Source organism: Condylura cristata, unplaced genomic scaffold (assembly GCF_000260355.1).
Source record: "Condylura cristata isolate star-nosed mole 26May11 unplaced genomic scaffold, ConCri1.0 scaffold00021, whole genome shotgun sequence".
NCBI lineage: Eukaryota > Metazoa > Chordata > Mammalia > Eulipotyphla > Talpidae > Condylura > Condylura cristata.
The window spans coordinates 25,531,156-25,547,134 of record NW_004567122.1 but is presented as its reverse complement, the minus strand read 5'-3'; the positions used below and the strand labels follow the sequence as shown (position 1 = coordinate 25,547,134).

Below are 15,979 nucleotides of genomic sequence, written 5' to 3'. Positions count from 1 at the left end.
AAAGAAAGAAAGAAAGAAAGAAAGAAAGAAAGAAAGAAAGAAAGAAAGAAAGAAAGAAAGAAAGAAAGAAAGAAAGAAAGAAAGAAAGAAAGCCTATCCAGGATGAACTGTAACCTTGAATTGCATGGTGAAATGCCTTAGGCCACTTAAATGTGTTTATTACACCAAACTGAATTTCAGACTAGGTGACTGGAAAAGAGAGTAGAAGGAAACCCAGACTGGATCAACAGGTTTCTCCAGCTTACACCAATGGTCTCTAGGGAGATTCTTCCACTCCTTGAGGACGAAAATGTATCTTCATGCTATGAATAGGTTTTATTGAGTACTGAAAAGTACTCAAGGAGGGAAAGGTGGATAAGATTCTTGACATCAGGAAGCTGATGAAATGTCTATTGGGGAAAATTTTGGGGAAATATTTGTACATAGTTAATTATAAAATTATTTATAAAATAATGTTAGTGAGAAGGTACTGTTGCTGTGGGAACCAGTAACAGAGGGCTTACCCAAGTCTGGAAGGGAGACTTTATTATTCTTTTGTGTGTTGTGTATGTGAACCTGTAATGTTAAGTATTGATCATTGTCACACACACATCCCTGGGGAGGGAGGTTTTAAGGTTATGGGGCTATGTATACTGAGACTCAGGGTGTAAGAGTAAACTTATTGGCAAGAAGAGGTCTGAAGAAGTGTTTCTGGCAAAAGAAGGCTAAATGGAGTGAGGCATTTCCTGAGGCTCAAGCAGGAAAGGGGGATGATCCAGCAGAACCAGTTATAGCTTTGTTGAAGCTATAGAAATATTGCTCCTCCTGTTCTTACTAAGTAGAATCCTAAGTGGGTAAGCTATCTTGGAAACACTAACCTTGCTTCCGCTTAAGATATAGAAGTATTCCCACTTAAACACATTTAAGGCTTTCTCTCTCCTCCTCTACCATCCATTGCTCTGCATGAAGATGATCATTCCCTGCCATGTCTTCTCACAAGATTTTCAAGTGACTCCTAGTCAAGAAATTAAAACAGAATAGTCTCATTCCCTAGTGAATTTGTATGAAAACTGGAAATAAAATCAGATACAATTCCAAGAGAAGACATTAGAGAAGAAAAGCTGGATCATTAGGGAATCTCACATAAACACACATATTAATGCTGAATCAAGGTCACTAAGCATCTTGCCACAGCATGCTGAAAACACTGCTACTATTAGGGCACTTTATTAAAAAATCATTTTTCTCTTTATATGCTTCTGCACTACTAGGTTTGCTCAGTAATATATACATGAGACCTTTGAAAAATATAAACAAACATGCTAATTCATTAGCAAAGAACGGAGTATTTAATACCTAGCATCCAAATACACCTGGCACACAGCTACATTTTATAAATTGTGAATTCAAGAAACACATGTACTTTGCAGCTGTAAAGACAGATGGGGGTAATGTCCCCAAGCTGGAGACCAATGTTTCCTTCTTTTGCATAGGTCTGTCGCCCCCTAAAGACCCTTCAGATAGGTGCGCTCAGCCCAGGGATTGGTAGCGGAACCTCGAGGAGGCGGAACTGTCGACTGGTAGTTGAGATACTGGGGACTATCGCAAACGAGGCACCGCCAGCCCGGAAGGAGCTGAAGCGAGTTGGGGCCGCGGCAGCCATCGTGCTTTACGGTTCGGTGTCGGAGGGTGGAGGGCCGACCCCAAGCAAGGAATTGCGTTCTCTCCAGTCCCAGGTGAGTGGTGGCCGCCCTTCCAGGACAGCCGGCGAGCGGCACTGTGGGCCTGTGGGAAGGCTTACTTTCTGAACCGGAGCCCTCCGTGTCCCTGCTGGTGGACGGACGGAGAAGGGGTTCCAGTTTTCCGCCCTGGAAGCAGGCGGCGCGAGGGAGGACAGGTTCCTTTGCTGTTTTGCTGGAGCCCGCTCAGATGACCCACGGGGCATGACACCACTGCTGTCCAGTGGTGGGTTATGCCCGGAAAAAAACAGCATGACTCGAAACTTCAGGGGTGCCCTTCTTCACCTCGATTTTTTCAGCCAGTAAGGTGAAGGCTGTGGGGATCATTGACAACACTAGAGGTGGTGACGCGGTATGTTGTTTTCAGTTCTCCCAAATAATGTGGGGCACACTGAGCTCCCTAAATGGTAGTTAATTTAACTTCTTGCCAATGCCCAAGTTTCGGTTGAGTGGGAACAATATATACTTCTGGGGGAGGGGGGGAATGTAGTGATCTACAATTTGTTTAAAGATTTTTCCCACTAGGAAATTAGTTTTAATAACAACTAAAACGCTGATATTTTTGAACCCCAAAACAAAACTCTCCAGGAATTTAAGGTACTTGGTGTGGGCAAAATGAGGAGAAGAAATTCTTTTAGCTTGAAAGGTAAACCCAAAAATTACTGACATTCTCATATAAAGTTCTGTATTACTACTTCTCTTACAAGGATGTTCTGTGATCAATTAAAATATCACTTAGAGTAAGTCACGATGAAGCAAATAAGGAAAGGAACCTTCTTTCACTATGTATAAGGGAGGAAGGGAGCTAGTTGTGCATGCTGTGGTCCACTAAGAAAGGTAGTGTAACATCTCTGTTTTACAGATGAGGAAAGAAGGAAGATTTACAACTTGTCAGTATTAGTGTTGCCTATAGATCAAAACAAGGTGACTATCTAGTATTGCTTTGGTGGGTTTGCATTCCGCAACAAAATATTTTGAACTTGGCATTTTTTGAGTTTGCAGGAAAAGGAAGGTTTTGGCTTCATTGTAGGAATGTCAGAGAAGTATTGTCAGTAATTATGTCAGTTAGCAGTTTAAATAAAGTACATTTTAACCTTCCTTTGCCTCGACCTCCAAGCAAGAACTGAAACAAAAGATTAGATTATCAGAAATGAGCATCACTGCCACATCATTTGAAGCTTACAAATCAAAATTCTACAGTAATGATTCATTTCTCCACCCTCTTCTTTAAGTACACCTGGCTTAAACGTTTATTTTTCAGCAAGACATTACTAAGCAAATATTTTTGAAATCAGGTTGGAAAGTTTCTTTTCCTTCTATCTAGCTTTTAGAACGATTTCTAAAGTATTTTAAGGATTGAAATTGTCGTTGCTTGCTTGTTTTGATTCTTGTTTTTTCACTTCACTACTCAGATTCACACTTTTATTTTGTCATGTAGAGTATTTGCTCCTTTTAAAAAATTCTGTTTATATTGGTCACAGATTTAACCTTCTGTCAATGGAGTGTCACTTTTCCCTAAAGGAAATTTGAGTATGTATTTTTTGTTGATTACATGAACCAAAAGGTCTGTTCCATTGCTATGAATTAAGTCCCAAAATGTTTTCTATGTGTATTACTGTTTTAAAACTTGAAAGCTAAAGAAAGAAAATTTAATATTTATTAAGATAGTATTTAGAATATTTATTTAGGGAAGAATATTTATAAAGCATTTAATGTCAATCCTTAGGAATGCACAGGGTCTTGCCAAAATTCTACAAAACATGGCTAGTAGTGTTTTGGCCTTCTTTATATTTCTAGTACTAATTGAGTTTGAAACAGAGGCATGTGTAATTCTTAAGTCAGCTTACAGATAATTTACCTGACCTTATGGTGTTTTGTGCAAGATTTCGTCTTAAGCCTGAGAAAATTGGGTAAAAATTTATAACTGATCTCTTCTGATGAAATTTTTTTACCTGGAGTTGAAGGATACTATTCTTGTGCCTTTTCTGGTAATAGTCAGTGATGGTTTAACATTTAAAGTAATAGCAGAATATCATTACAAATTTATTTCATGTAAAAGATGTTAATGTTGCATTAATTTAACATTGGTATTTAAAGTTCTTGGATTTTAGTGTAGTCTGAGCTAATACCCCTTTATATTGTTAGTATTCTAAGTTTTCATGTACATTACCATATTTAATCAGTCTCTGAAGTCTCATTTTCATTACATATAGGAGGAAACTGTGCTCAAAAAGATTGGCTTTCCTAGGATGAAACAACTGTATTTCAAAAATGCATACTAAACTTAGTTTTTTATAAAATTCTAAGTTTGGGTACTCTATGTATATAGCCACAGATCTAACATGCTTTGCTTCCCAAAATTATTAATGTACTGATTCTATAATCCTACAGTGATGTCAGATTGGCCTTTTTAGAATATTATAGCTTTTATTTTCTCCCAGCACTACTCTGGAGTATTTATTTATTTTTTAAATTCTCTCCCTGTCCTCGGTACTTATAGCTTGTCATCTTACGTGTATTTTTTTTAGAAGTTCATAACTTAATAGTTTATGTAAATTTAAAAAAATTTAATAGCTAAACAGCTAAATATAGTATTTATACTTATAAAGTGTATTAGTTTTTTTAGTATATTCACAATGTTGCACTACCATCAGCACTACTATCAAATTACAGTACATTTCATTATGCATAAAAGAAATCTGGTACTCATTAGCAGTCATTCCTCACTTTCTTTTATCCCAGTCTCACAACCACTAATCTACTTATTCTAAGGATTTGCCTTTCTGGACATTTCATGTAAATGGAATCATCCATATAAATTAAATAGGACAAGGCTTTAAGAAGTTATTTGTAACCTGAGAGGTTCTGTTCCATTACATCCTTTGCACTGATTTTCACGTTACTTGAGTAGATCACTTCTAATCTGCATTGGGACTTTTCCTGTTTGGTGTTCATGCAATAAATAAATCTGCTGACGTGTATATGTTTCCTTGTTCTTGACCTTTGCTCTTCATAAGTCTTAGTAGTGTGTTCATGGTGTTGTGTAACCTGTTCTCAGAACTCAGGTATCTGTAGCTAAATAACTTATTTTTAGTTGGGGATCTGTGTTTCTACTTTAAAATGACTAGTCACTTGCAGCCTGTTTTAAGGTTCTTAGAAACTGACTTTACTGATCTATTAAGTATCTCCTTATCTTCTAAAACAGAAACTGTTCTTCCCCCTTCCTTCACATACTGTGTAATTAGATTATTTTTCAGGGCACAAACTTTACAATAATAAACTGGGACTGTCTTTTTCCTTGCTGCATTCTGCCCTCTGTCAACCCTCATAGTTCTCATCTGCGACAGTCACCTTCAGCTAAGACTTTGTAACTTGATTCAGTCTCCTATAGCCATACCTTCTATTCTTCTAAGTGATTCCACTGCCCGTCAGTGTGAACTGTATATACCCTATAGGCTTCACTTTTCTTTCATCTCCAGTTCCCTTCTGTTCTCCATGTCATAGTCAGGCCTTGAAACTTGCCACCACCTGATTATCATTTTTTGGATTCTATTTATTTGGAGGGGGGGGAGAGGGGGAGGGCTGTTTATTTTTTCCTCTCTTGAATTCTTGAACTTGTGTTCTCCACTTTGCTGGCATAATTCCTGACTCATCTTTTACCTCTCTTGTGCTTTTACTACATTTATACCAGCTTTTCTACTTAACACTTTCCCGTTATCCCAGTTCTATGAGATACCTGCCTTTGACTCTTCCCCCTCCCCTACTTATTTTCACACTTTTATCCTCTCAACTTTACCCGATCAGAGTACTTCAGTACTCTCAAGTTCCTATTACCCTTATAATTTTTCAGATCCTGTTCTGGACTTCATCTCCATTCACTCCCATTCTCTAATGCTGAGCACATTGCTGGGGAGAGGGAGAGGTTAGAGATCCGTAGATTGGTACTGCTGTGAATCTTTTCAACCCCAAATATTTTATTTTAGCAAATTTTTAAAAAGATTGATTTATTTATGCATTCAAGAGCTGGGGTGTAGGTCAGAGGTACAGAGGGGCAAGAGGATTCACCAGAGAAAGAGTGGGGAGCAGAACAGGCTGACTGACAGAAATACACTGCTGAGGGGAGCAGCAGGCATAACAGGAGGTCTGCTGTACATGCAGGTCATCTCCCTGAATGGGCATCGAATTTGTGCAGCAGTGGGTGAAGATAGCTTCATAGAGCTGAGACTTAACCCCTTGCACCACAAGGGAGGCTCACTTTTAGCAGTTTTTTTTCTGCACACACCCATTTTCACTTTTGGTGTCAAACTGCTGCTACTTCCTGAACCTCGTTCTAATTTCAGAAGAAAGAGGTGTACTCTCAGCTCAGACACTAGAGTCTTTGCCCCTTTTAGTTAATTCCTTCTTTATTCTCTCATCTTTAACCTTTCCCTTTCTACTGATTCCTTTCTTTCAGCTTAATATATTCAAGTCTTGCCTTTACTTAAGAAAACCTTACTTCCCTCATTCCTTTTTAAACCTTTTGAAGAGTAATCGCTCCTGTCTCCTTTCACCTTTCCCCTATTAATCACCAATCCTATTCACTCTAATAGCAACCAAGTACTACATACTTCCATTGTGCATTTTAACAGAGTTTTTTTTTTTTTTTTTTTTTTTAAGGCACCTGCAACTTGTTTCAGGCCACAGAGCTAATGACTCCTGGAGATAGGCTTTAGGATGTGCTTTAGAAACTGGTCATAGGCTGTCCTGTATTATTCTACACCATAGACTGGAAATGTTCTCAATAGTTGACTCCTTGTCACCAAAGCCAGCTGTGACATCTTTGTAGCTGTATTTGATCTGGCTAATTTCTTTCCAGTTTTGCCACAGTCACTTCAAGTTCTACCCTTTTGGGGTTTCATTGGTTCTTCCACCTGTAGCTGTTCCTTAAGTCTATCTCATTAAGTCTAACTCATTTCTTCTACAGTATTTGACAGATGTTTGTGGCAGGACTTCAGGCAGATATGTTAGGAAAACACTCAACATGATCACGTTTTTTTAAAAAAGATTTACTTATTTACGCTTATAGAACTGGGATACAGGCCAGAGGTGTGGTGGGTGAGAAGATTCACCAGAGACAGAGTGGGTAACAGAACAGGCAGATCTACAGAAATACACTGGAGCAGCGGGCAGTAGAGGTCTACTGAGCCATATAGGTCAGCTCCCTGGTTGGGGATTGAACTCGTGCTGCAGTGGCTTCTGAGAGCTTCATAGTGTGGTGCTTTAACCTATTGAGCCACCAGCAAGAGCCCAAAATGATCACAGTTGTATAGTGCATTAAAAACGAGAACAGTGGCCCTCCTTGTTGGCGCAGCAGGTTAAAGCGCAGTGCTGCAAGCTAGCCGCAACTGCCTCAGTGAGAGTTCAACCCTCACCCCAGAAGTGATCCACATGGTGTGCCAGATCTCTCCTGTCTCGCCTGCTGTTCTCCTCAGCAGTGTACTTTATCAGTCTGCCTGTTCTGTTCCCCCCTCTGTCTCTGGTGAATCTTCTCACCACCCCTGCGCCTCTGGCCTGTACCCCAGTTCTGTGTGTATAAATAAATCATCTTAAAAAATGAGAACAAATTTGGGAAGGAGAATGGGCCAGGGGTATTAAAGTGGGAGAGGTAGGTAGTGGATGTTGTGAAACACTGGAATGGAAGTTTCAATCATTTCTCAACTCAAAAATGTCTAATGAGTCTCCATCCACATGTATAGGGTGGCCATATCATTTATCATCAAAGAGGCACTCTTACAATGTCAAAACCATTAGGTGGTATGATTAAAAAATATGTAATCATTTAAACAAATTTAAGCCTTTAAAACTATTTGTTATAAAACTTTATTGAATGAACCAATGAAAGGAAAAGGGCTTAGACAGAGAAGTCAGAAAGAACTGGGCTGAAACTTAGATGTGTCAGTCACTAATAGCTGAAGTTTGTCAATTTCTTCTTCGTAAGATGGAAACAGTAATATATTTACCTTGAAAGACTGAACTAGTTAAGGTGAGATATCTCTCTCTATACCATGATATATCTATAATAAGACAGATATAAACATACATACATATAAGTCAAGGGCCTAGTACTGTGGGCTATATTAAAGTAATAATGTCAGCTAATAGTGAATAGTTACTCCATGCCAGGTCCTAAATGTTTAGTATGTAGTAATTTATTTAATCTGTACAATAACCATCTCAAGTAGCTATTACCCCTGTTTTAGAGGAAAGTGAAGTAATTTGTGTAAGGTAGTAAAAGTGATAAAACCGTGGCTCCAGAGCTCCTGCTCTTAACCTCTATACAATAATGTCCATAGGAGTTCAATAAATGATAGCTAGTATTTTTTGTATGTTATATTAAATTGGAAGGGTGGTTCAGTATTATTTCTTATGTCTAGATATATAGGTAGCAAACGTGAAGAACAAACACCTGAACCTGTTTTTCTTCTCAAACAGTGTAACAGCAAATAAACAAAGGAAGGTACCTCACTTAGTAGAGACAAAATGACTTTTTATCCCCTTGTCTGCAGTTAAAATAGATTAAGTTCCTCACTGGAACAAAAGAGAAAACAGACCAAAAAGTGAAGGGGAGTCTTTTTAAATGCATGCCCCTTTGCTCCAGACCTGATGCACCACACAGTCAGGTTAGAAAAGAGACAAGGGCTCCTCTTGCCTTTTTTTAAACCATTAAAATAAAATCCATATGTTTCTACACAGCAGAACACATAAAAGGAGACATTTTTAAAAATCAAAACAGAACAGGAAGGAAAAACTCAAACAAGATAAAAGAAAAGCACTTCTACCACTGAATCTAGACTTTGAGTTATTGAATCCCAGGACTGTTAGAGAACATACTGTTAGCTGCCTGGAGTTAATATCAGGTTTGTGCCTCATTCTGGCTCCTACCTCACTGTTTAGCACCCACTGACTTTACTGTTTGCATCTTCCTCACCCCAGTTTTATCACCTGACAGTGCCTGACTTCATGTATTCATTTACTTTCCCTCCTCTGCCTATTGGTATGCCACTCACAACCTCCTGGCAAACTCTTAATCTTCAAGAAGCTGGCTAACATCATCCAAGAAACCTTTCCTCATCTTCTTGCCACTTAGAATTATGGAAATAGGACTTAGATGTAGAGATAAGCAGAACTGGTTTTCTCAATTTTTATACATAATATATGCATTTGTGAGCATGCCATTCCTCTTCCTGTTGCATTTTATTATTATTACTTTTATGTTATGATTTTTAACCCCCCCCAGTAGCTTATGATATACAGTATTGACAATTTTTTTGTTTGTATTTGTATAAGTCTTAAAACTCTAACAGGTAAGTCATTACCATTCTAGGTAATATACTATTCATTTCAGTGTTTTTCATTTACATTTGCATGACTAACTTATTACTTTTGATTTTAACTTTTTTGAGAGAAAGAACATGTTTATCATCAGTATTTGTTTTCCTTCTGGTGTCTGCTTCAGGCTGTTGCACATTACGAGTTCATTAAACATGCATTGAATTGAGTAAACTATCTTAACACACTATTGCTCTATTTGATTTTCTACAGTAAAAATGGACAGTTCTTTTTGAAAAAGATATCCTACCTAAAGATCTTCAGAAAAGATGGGCAGGTTCCTCGTATATACTTTCTTAGAGTGCAGGTTTCAGTTTCTATATGACCAAGAGGGTAGAATGTTATAGAAGGTATTATTTTCCATGAATAAAATAGTAGCTTCTAAGATACTGGATTTTTGTACATATGTTACTATTATATACTAACACAAGAAACTATTCATAATTTGCCACTCTTAATCATGAATCAGTGGCTGCAAGAACAAAATTCTGGTCATGCTAGTTCAAAAAAAAAATGAGAGAAGAGGGGAGAAGCTACTGCCAGGATCTGGGGCGTTTCCTGCTAGACCTTGTCCAACTTGGAAGTCTCTTTTCTGTCTCTTAACTCTCATATGAATATCAAAGTGACAGTAGATTCGTATCTTCTAGGAATTCTGAGTATGATGGGCCCATCTTTGTCATTCTTGGCACTCTACTGGAATGAGTAGTTAAACAAAGAAGTACTGTATCACACTCTGTCTAAAAAATATCAAATTAGCACAACCCTTTAACTTTTAGGACTTGGTTCAGATTTTGGGCCTGGGTGCCTTTGTTCAGCTCTAGAAAATGAATTTAGTTGATTTGAATGTCCATTTCTATATAATATATGATCTTTCTTTTCTCAAGAGGTTTTTTTCTTTTCCTTACTAACCCTGTCAGTCAATCCTGAATTGGACTACAGTCACAGAATACTTAACAACAGAGATATATTCTGAGAATTGCATCATTAGACAACTGTGGGAACTTCTAGAATATCATTACACAAACCTCGATGGTATAGCCCACTGTACACTAAGGACACATGGTGTGTCCTATGGGGATCAGGACTGCATGACTGCATATGGGATTTCTCATCCACCCAAACACTGTAACTTAAGTTTTTTTTTTTTAAGAGATTTTAAAAAACATTCAATAATATAAAATTTGAAAAATCAGAAAGATGACAAACCCAAATGTTTCCACCTAGTACCAAGTGCTACAAAAGACCAAAAGAAAAAGACTTTTTTTACTTCACATGGGTATAATTAGACTTGGAAGCTTATTACTTTATCATCAAACTTCCTTTCTACTCTTTTTATTCCCACATATTCTTTTCCTCATCCCAAAGAAGGCTCTGGTAAATATTCCATGAGCCATATATACTCTAATTTATTTAACTTTTTGTTGAACAAAGGTTATTTTCCAACATTTTCCTTAGTAACACTTCAATACTTTTTATATACATAAAGCTTTTCCATACTTAGACCAGTTTCTAAAGTAGAATTCTTGTGTCACATGGTATTGACAGATACTTTATTGCCAAATTAGTTTTGGAAAAGAATTGAGCAATTTTGTTGCCATTTTTTAAAAATATAATAGAATAGTTTATTTTTACATCATTTTGCACATTTTTTTTTTCATCTCAATTGTGATCCCCGTGGGCTTCCCATCACCAAGTCACCCGTGTGCCATCACCATAGCCCCCACCCCCACCCCCTGCTTTTGATCCCATTCCCCACTCCACCCCCACAAAATGTCTCTGGCATATGGCTGTTCATTAATCTTCTTATTTTCTCGCCTGCTCCATTATACTCCTGCTATGAGCAAAACCATCCAGTATTTTTCTTTCTCTTTCTGGCCTATCTCACTAAGCATGATCTTTTCCAACTCCATCCAAGTTGCTGCAAAAGACATGTGTTTCCTTTTTTTGGTTGCTGAGTAATTCCATTGTATATATGTACCACATCTTTTTAATCCAGTCATTTACATTTGGGCAATAATGCCTTTCTTTTAACCACATCTTTTTTAGGCATGGCTCTTTCAATACCTTTTCATGTTTGCTACTTTAATGGATAAAGAATGGTCTCTATTTAATATTCCAATTGCTTTTTTTTTTTAAATGCATCAGTATAAATCCCTTTAGATCAGCCTGGATATAAGTGTTTAACTCCTTGTACTAAGGCTATTATAGGATTAGTTATACTTGGTGTTTGATGTTGATTATAAACTTTTTTTTTCCAGACACTGTAAGATTTGGATATGTCCTTCATATTTGACTGGATTTACAGTGGTTTCAGCAGTGTGCTACAGTTTTTAGGTAACGTTGACCCTATTGTTACCCCATTTAATGCTATTTTAGTAGTACTTATTTGTCTAGAGGTTCTTTATATAGAAACAATTATAAACATGGACTTTGAAATCATACAAACATGTTCAGTTACCCATGTACTCTGTTATGGCTGAAAAAGAGACTTGAAGGAGACACATGGGGGAGAGACATGCAGAGACTCTTGAAAGAAAGTTATATTAACAACATAATTATATAATCTTGGGCAAGTTACTTTTTCTATTTAGCCTTAATTTCCTTATCTGTAAAATGCCATTTGATTCCTATATCATAAGGTTAATAGAGATATTACTAACGGGAATAGCTATCATTAGCATGTAGCTAGCTGGTATACCCAGAGACCCCAAACTGTTAATGGCTGCAGCTCTAAAAGGAATTGGACTACCAATGTGCACAAAGACAAAGGAAGCATACTGTTAGTGTGAAAGATTTTTAACAGAAATATGTGTACAGAGACAGAAGTAAGAATATTCCTAATACAACTCTGAAAATTGCCCATCTCCTCATGGGCAAATGCCCAGCTAAATCAGCTCAGCCCAAACCAGGGCAGCTGAAACATGAACGCTTACCACAAGTCTGAGGTACCTTCAACTAGGAAAATAAGAGAAAGAACTTAGGCAAGTCCCAGAGAATATAGACAGAAGGAAAAACAAAAAATTCAAAAAGTACAGGGCCCTCCCTGGGGGCCTACTGGGTTAAAGCACAGTACTATGAAGCTTGCCACAGCTGCTTCAGCACAAATTCGATCCCTGGCCAGGGAAGTGATCCACATGACACAGCAGACCTCTCCTGACACACCCGCTGCTCCACTCAGCAGTGTACTTAAGTCATTCTGCCTGTTCTGCTCCCCACTTTGTCTTTGGTGAATCCTCTCACTGCCCCTGCACCTCTGGCCTGTACCCAGTTCTGTATGCATGAATAAATAAATCTTTTAAAAATTCAAAAAGTACAGATTGAGATAACAGCTGCCATCGTCGCTGCAAAGGACAGCCTCCCCACTTATCTCTTTCTCATGTCTTTTCCAAGTATTTCTTTCAAGAGTCTCTGCATGTCTCTCCCCCATGTGTCTCCTTCAAGTCTCTTTCTCAGCCATAACAGAGTACTTGTTGGCACTTGTTGGCTACAGAAGCAAGAGAGAGAAGGGCCTGTCTCCTGCGTTTCATATTATAGGTCCACCTGGCCACTCAGTTCCTTCTTAAGTTCTTAGTAGCCCCTGTTCAGGAAATCTGGTACATAGCACACTGGGACTTGTAGCCCAGGGCAGCTGCATTGCAAGAGGGCAGGGAATAGCATCCATTCTATGCTCCTCCTGTTTAGCACTACCATTTATTAGTCAGTTTACTTGAGTCCTGCATAATCTACTTATATTGGGGTCCTGCAGTCTACTTATGAGTATTTGGAGGCTTTCCCACACCAACAAGTAGGGAGTACAAAAATTCAATTAAATTCTGACACTATCTACCCAAAGAGAGAGTCAGATTCCAGGAATTTCTCAGATTCCTGTCAGCCTCCATTTCACCCTCCAGGGGTGTCACCCGGGCTTCTGGCAAACCCTTAATAAGTTGGAGGTTACCATGACCTCTTCAGATACCAGCTGTAAGCCCATGGTATTACCTACACTTTTGGTCAGCTGGTTATAAGTCAAGGGTTTCCATAAACCCTTCTTCAGGCTCAGTTAATGTGTAAGAACAGCTCAACTCAGGAAATCTATTTACTCACTGGATCCCCTATTTATTACAAAGGATATTATTCAGGGTCAGATGGGAGAGATGCATAGAGCAAGGTGTGGGGAAAGGGTGGCGCTTCCGTGCCCTCTCCCAGCATTGCTCTTCTCGTCAAGTCTCCACATGTTCACTGCTTGGAAGCTCTCTGATCCCCCTTTTTTGGAAGCTGCATTATATAAGCATGGTTGCTTAACTCATTGACCACTGGGACCATCTGCAGTTGAACTCGGCCTCTAAGCCCTTTCCACTCTCATCCCTTGAGCTCAGAGTATAGGGACCAGAAATTCCATCCTCCGATCCAGAGGTTAGTTCTCCAGGCCACCTTCTAAAGTACTTTCCAGAAAGCCTCCTTCATACATAACAAGAGGTACCTTGTTGCTCTCAGCACTTAAGAAATTCCAGAGTTTTGGAATTTCTTTCTTCTTTTCCAGAGTTTTGTGAGCCTTGAACTTAATGAATGCCAGATATGTATAAAAAACATAATCTGGTGATTTGAATGACTAAATTCTTTCTTATAAATCACAGTATTGCACATGCTTTATTGCATTTAATCTTCACAGAAATCCAGTGTATTCTTTTTATTATAAAAAATTCATGTTCCTTAAAATACCTTGATAATATAAATGGCAATTTATAATCTGCTAAATGAGACTTGCTCATCCAGCAGTTCTGACTGGTGATTTCCTTTATAAGCTTTAAAGATAGGAAAATTCTTAGTTTCTCATTCTTCTACTGAAGCCCTTGATTTGTGACAATTCAGTGAAACAAGCTTTTGATTGGGAGCTATACATTATTGCAATTACTTAGTGAAAATATTCCTGTCTTCTAGGCTAATGTTGTCCTTAGTTTGGTCTCAGCGTGATCATCATGTGGTGAAATGGCAGAAAAACACTTCATATACTTAAGAGTGATCAGCATTTGTAAATTGACCTCCAATTGTACTCCTTTAATATTAGTATTCTTGTACTATATATTATTAGGGGCCTCCCTGGTGATCTGGGCTCAGGTCTTAGCGTCTACCATTGCTTGGCCCACTGAACCAGCCTGAGTTGGATCGCTGGCCAAGGAGCTGATCCACATGGTGCAGCAGACCACTCCTGTCTCACCTGCTGCTCCTCTTAGCAGTGTATTTCAATAGATCTATCTGTTCTGCTCCCCACTCTGTCTCTGGTGAATATTATTACCTCCCTACTGCTGGCCTATTCCCCAGTTTTTCTAGCAAAAATAAGTAAGATCTTTAAAAATATATACATAATCTTAACTAAGAAAATTAATTTTGTTCAGAAACAATACGGTTTGACTATTATATGTTAAAAGGATAAAAATATTAACTCAGATTTGTCACTATTTGTATGTCTTAGAACCTTGATATTTGCATTTACTTTAACCAAGGTTTTTTCTTTTTAAATGAAATTCCTCCTATGTTTTATACTGTCACTCTACTACAGATCAAATCTTTGTATACAGGGGTTAAAGTCTCAGAGTTATCAAACTGTTGCCAGCCACTGTGGCATGACTTTGATCCCCTGGGCAGGGAGGGTGACCCACATGGTGCAGCAGACCTTTCCTGTCTCACCTTCTGTTCCCTCAGCAGTGTATTTCAATAGATCTGCCTTGTTTTCCTCTGTCTCTGGTGAATCCTCTCACATCCGCACCTCTAGCTTATACCCCAGTTCTTGTATGCATAAATAAAATAAAAATAAATCTTTTTTAAAATGTACCATTTTAGTGAGGGATACTAGTAATGGGAGTTTTATATGTATATAAAACTGCTCTTTTATAAAGGTTTTAAGGGCCCTTCCTGGTGGTGCAGTGGGTTAAAGTACAGCACAAGTGGGATCCCCAGCCAGGGGGGTGACCCATGCGGCACAGCAGACCTCTCCGCTGCTCCTCTCAGCAGTGATTTCAGTCAGTTTGCCTGTTCTGCTCCCCAACTCTGTCTCTTATGAATCCTTACCCCCCTTCAGTCCCATACCTCTGGCCTCTACCCCAGTTCTTGTATGTATAAATAAATAAATCCTTTTTAAAAAACAGGTTTTAAAAATTAAAGCTCAATACAGAATTCTGCAGTTAAGCATCAGTCAGTGCTGTCTTTTATATTTATCACCTTGTCTGTCAGTGACTGGTTAATATGTTTAAAGTGATGTGCTTGGTGTTTCTGTGGTGGTGGTTGTCATTTAGTGTTACGCAGTTCTATTATAGTTTAACCTTATTCTCGGGGAAATAGGACAATGAAGTAAATTTTTTACTGAAAAAAACTGGATAATTTTTATTTTTGAAACAATTTACATTCATCCATAAAAAATCTCTTTAATTTTTCTTTGGTCTAGCTTCATTTAAAACATGGTATCAAATATTTTAAGAATGTTTATCTAGTATTAGTATAGCACAGTTACTTAGTGTAAGGTGTCAAGGAAATCAGTGTTCTGGCATTACAGATAACTAAGGTAACATACTCTGTTGATTGAGGCAACATTTAGTGGTATAAAGACTTAAATTTCCAATTCATAATAGATTTAAAACAGCTCTTCAAAACTGTAAACAGGTTAGAAATTCAAGCTTATTGAAGCCACTGAAAAAAATCTTGGCCCTCCCTGGTGGTGCAGCAGGTTAAAGCACTGCACTGAGAAGCTAAAGCCACTTCCGCATGAGTTTGATTCCCACCTGCCCCGGAGTTGACCACATGGCGCGGCAGACCTCTCCTGACACGCCCGCTGCTCCCTTCAGCAATGTACTTCCTCGATCTGCCTGTTCTGCTCCCCACTCTGTCTCTGGTGAAGCCTCTCACCGCCCCTGAGCCTCTGG

At 38.4% G+C, this 15,979-nt stretch overlaps 1 protein-coding gene across 2 annotated transcripts in view; it reads left to right on the top strand.

The window, feature by feature from the left end:
• Positions 1–1,597: 1,597 nt before the first annotated feature.
• The window catches only part of SAR1B (secretion associated, Ras related GTPase 1B), a 27,360-nt gene continuing 12,978 nt past the window's right edge, over positions 1,598–15,979 (top strand). Inside the window, exons 1-2 of one of the 2 annotated variants that reach the window (XM_004686731.1) lie at positions 1,598–1,715; positions 11,345–11,420. In XM_004686731.1, the coding sequence (XP_004686788.1) occupies positions 11,363–11,420 (58 nt within the window). In that variant the 5' untranslated portion in view covers positions 1,598–1,715; positions 11,345–11,362. The remainder of the gene's footprint in view (positions 1,716–11,344; positions 11,421–15,979) is intronic. The other variant, XM_012728038.1, reaches the window with a different exon arrangement.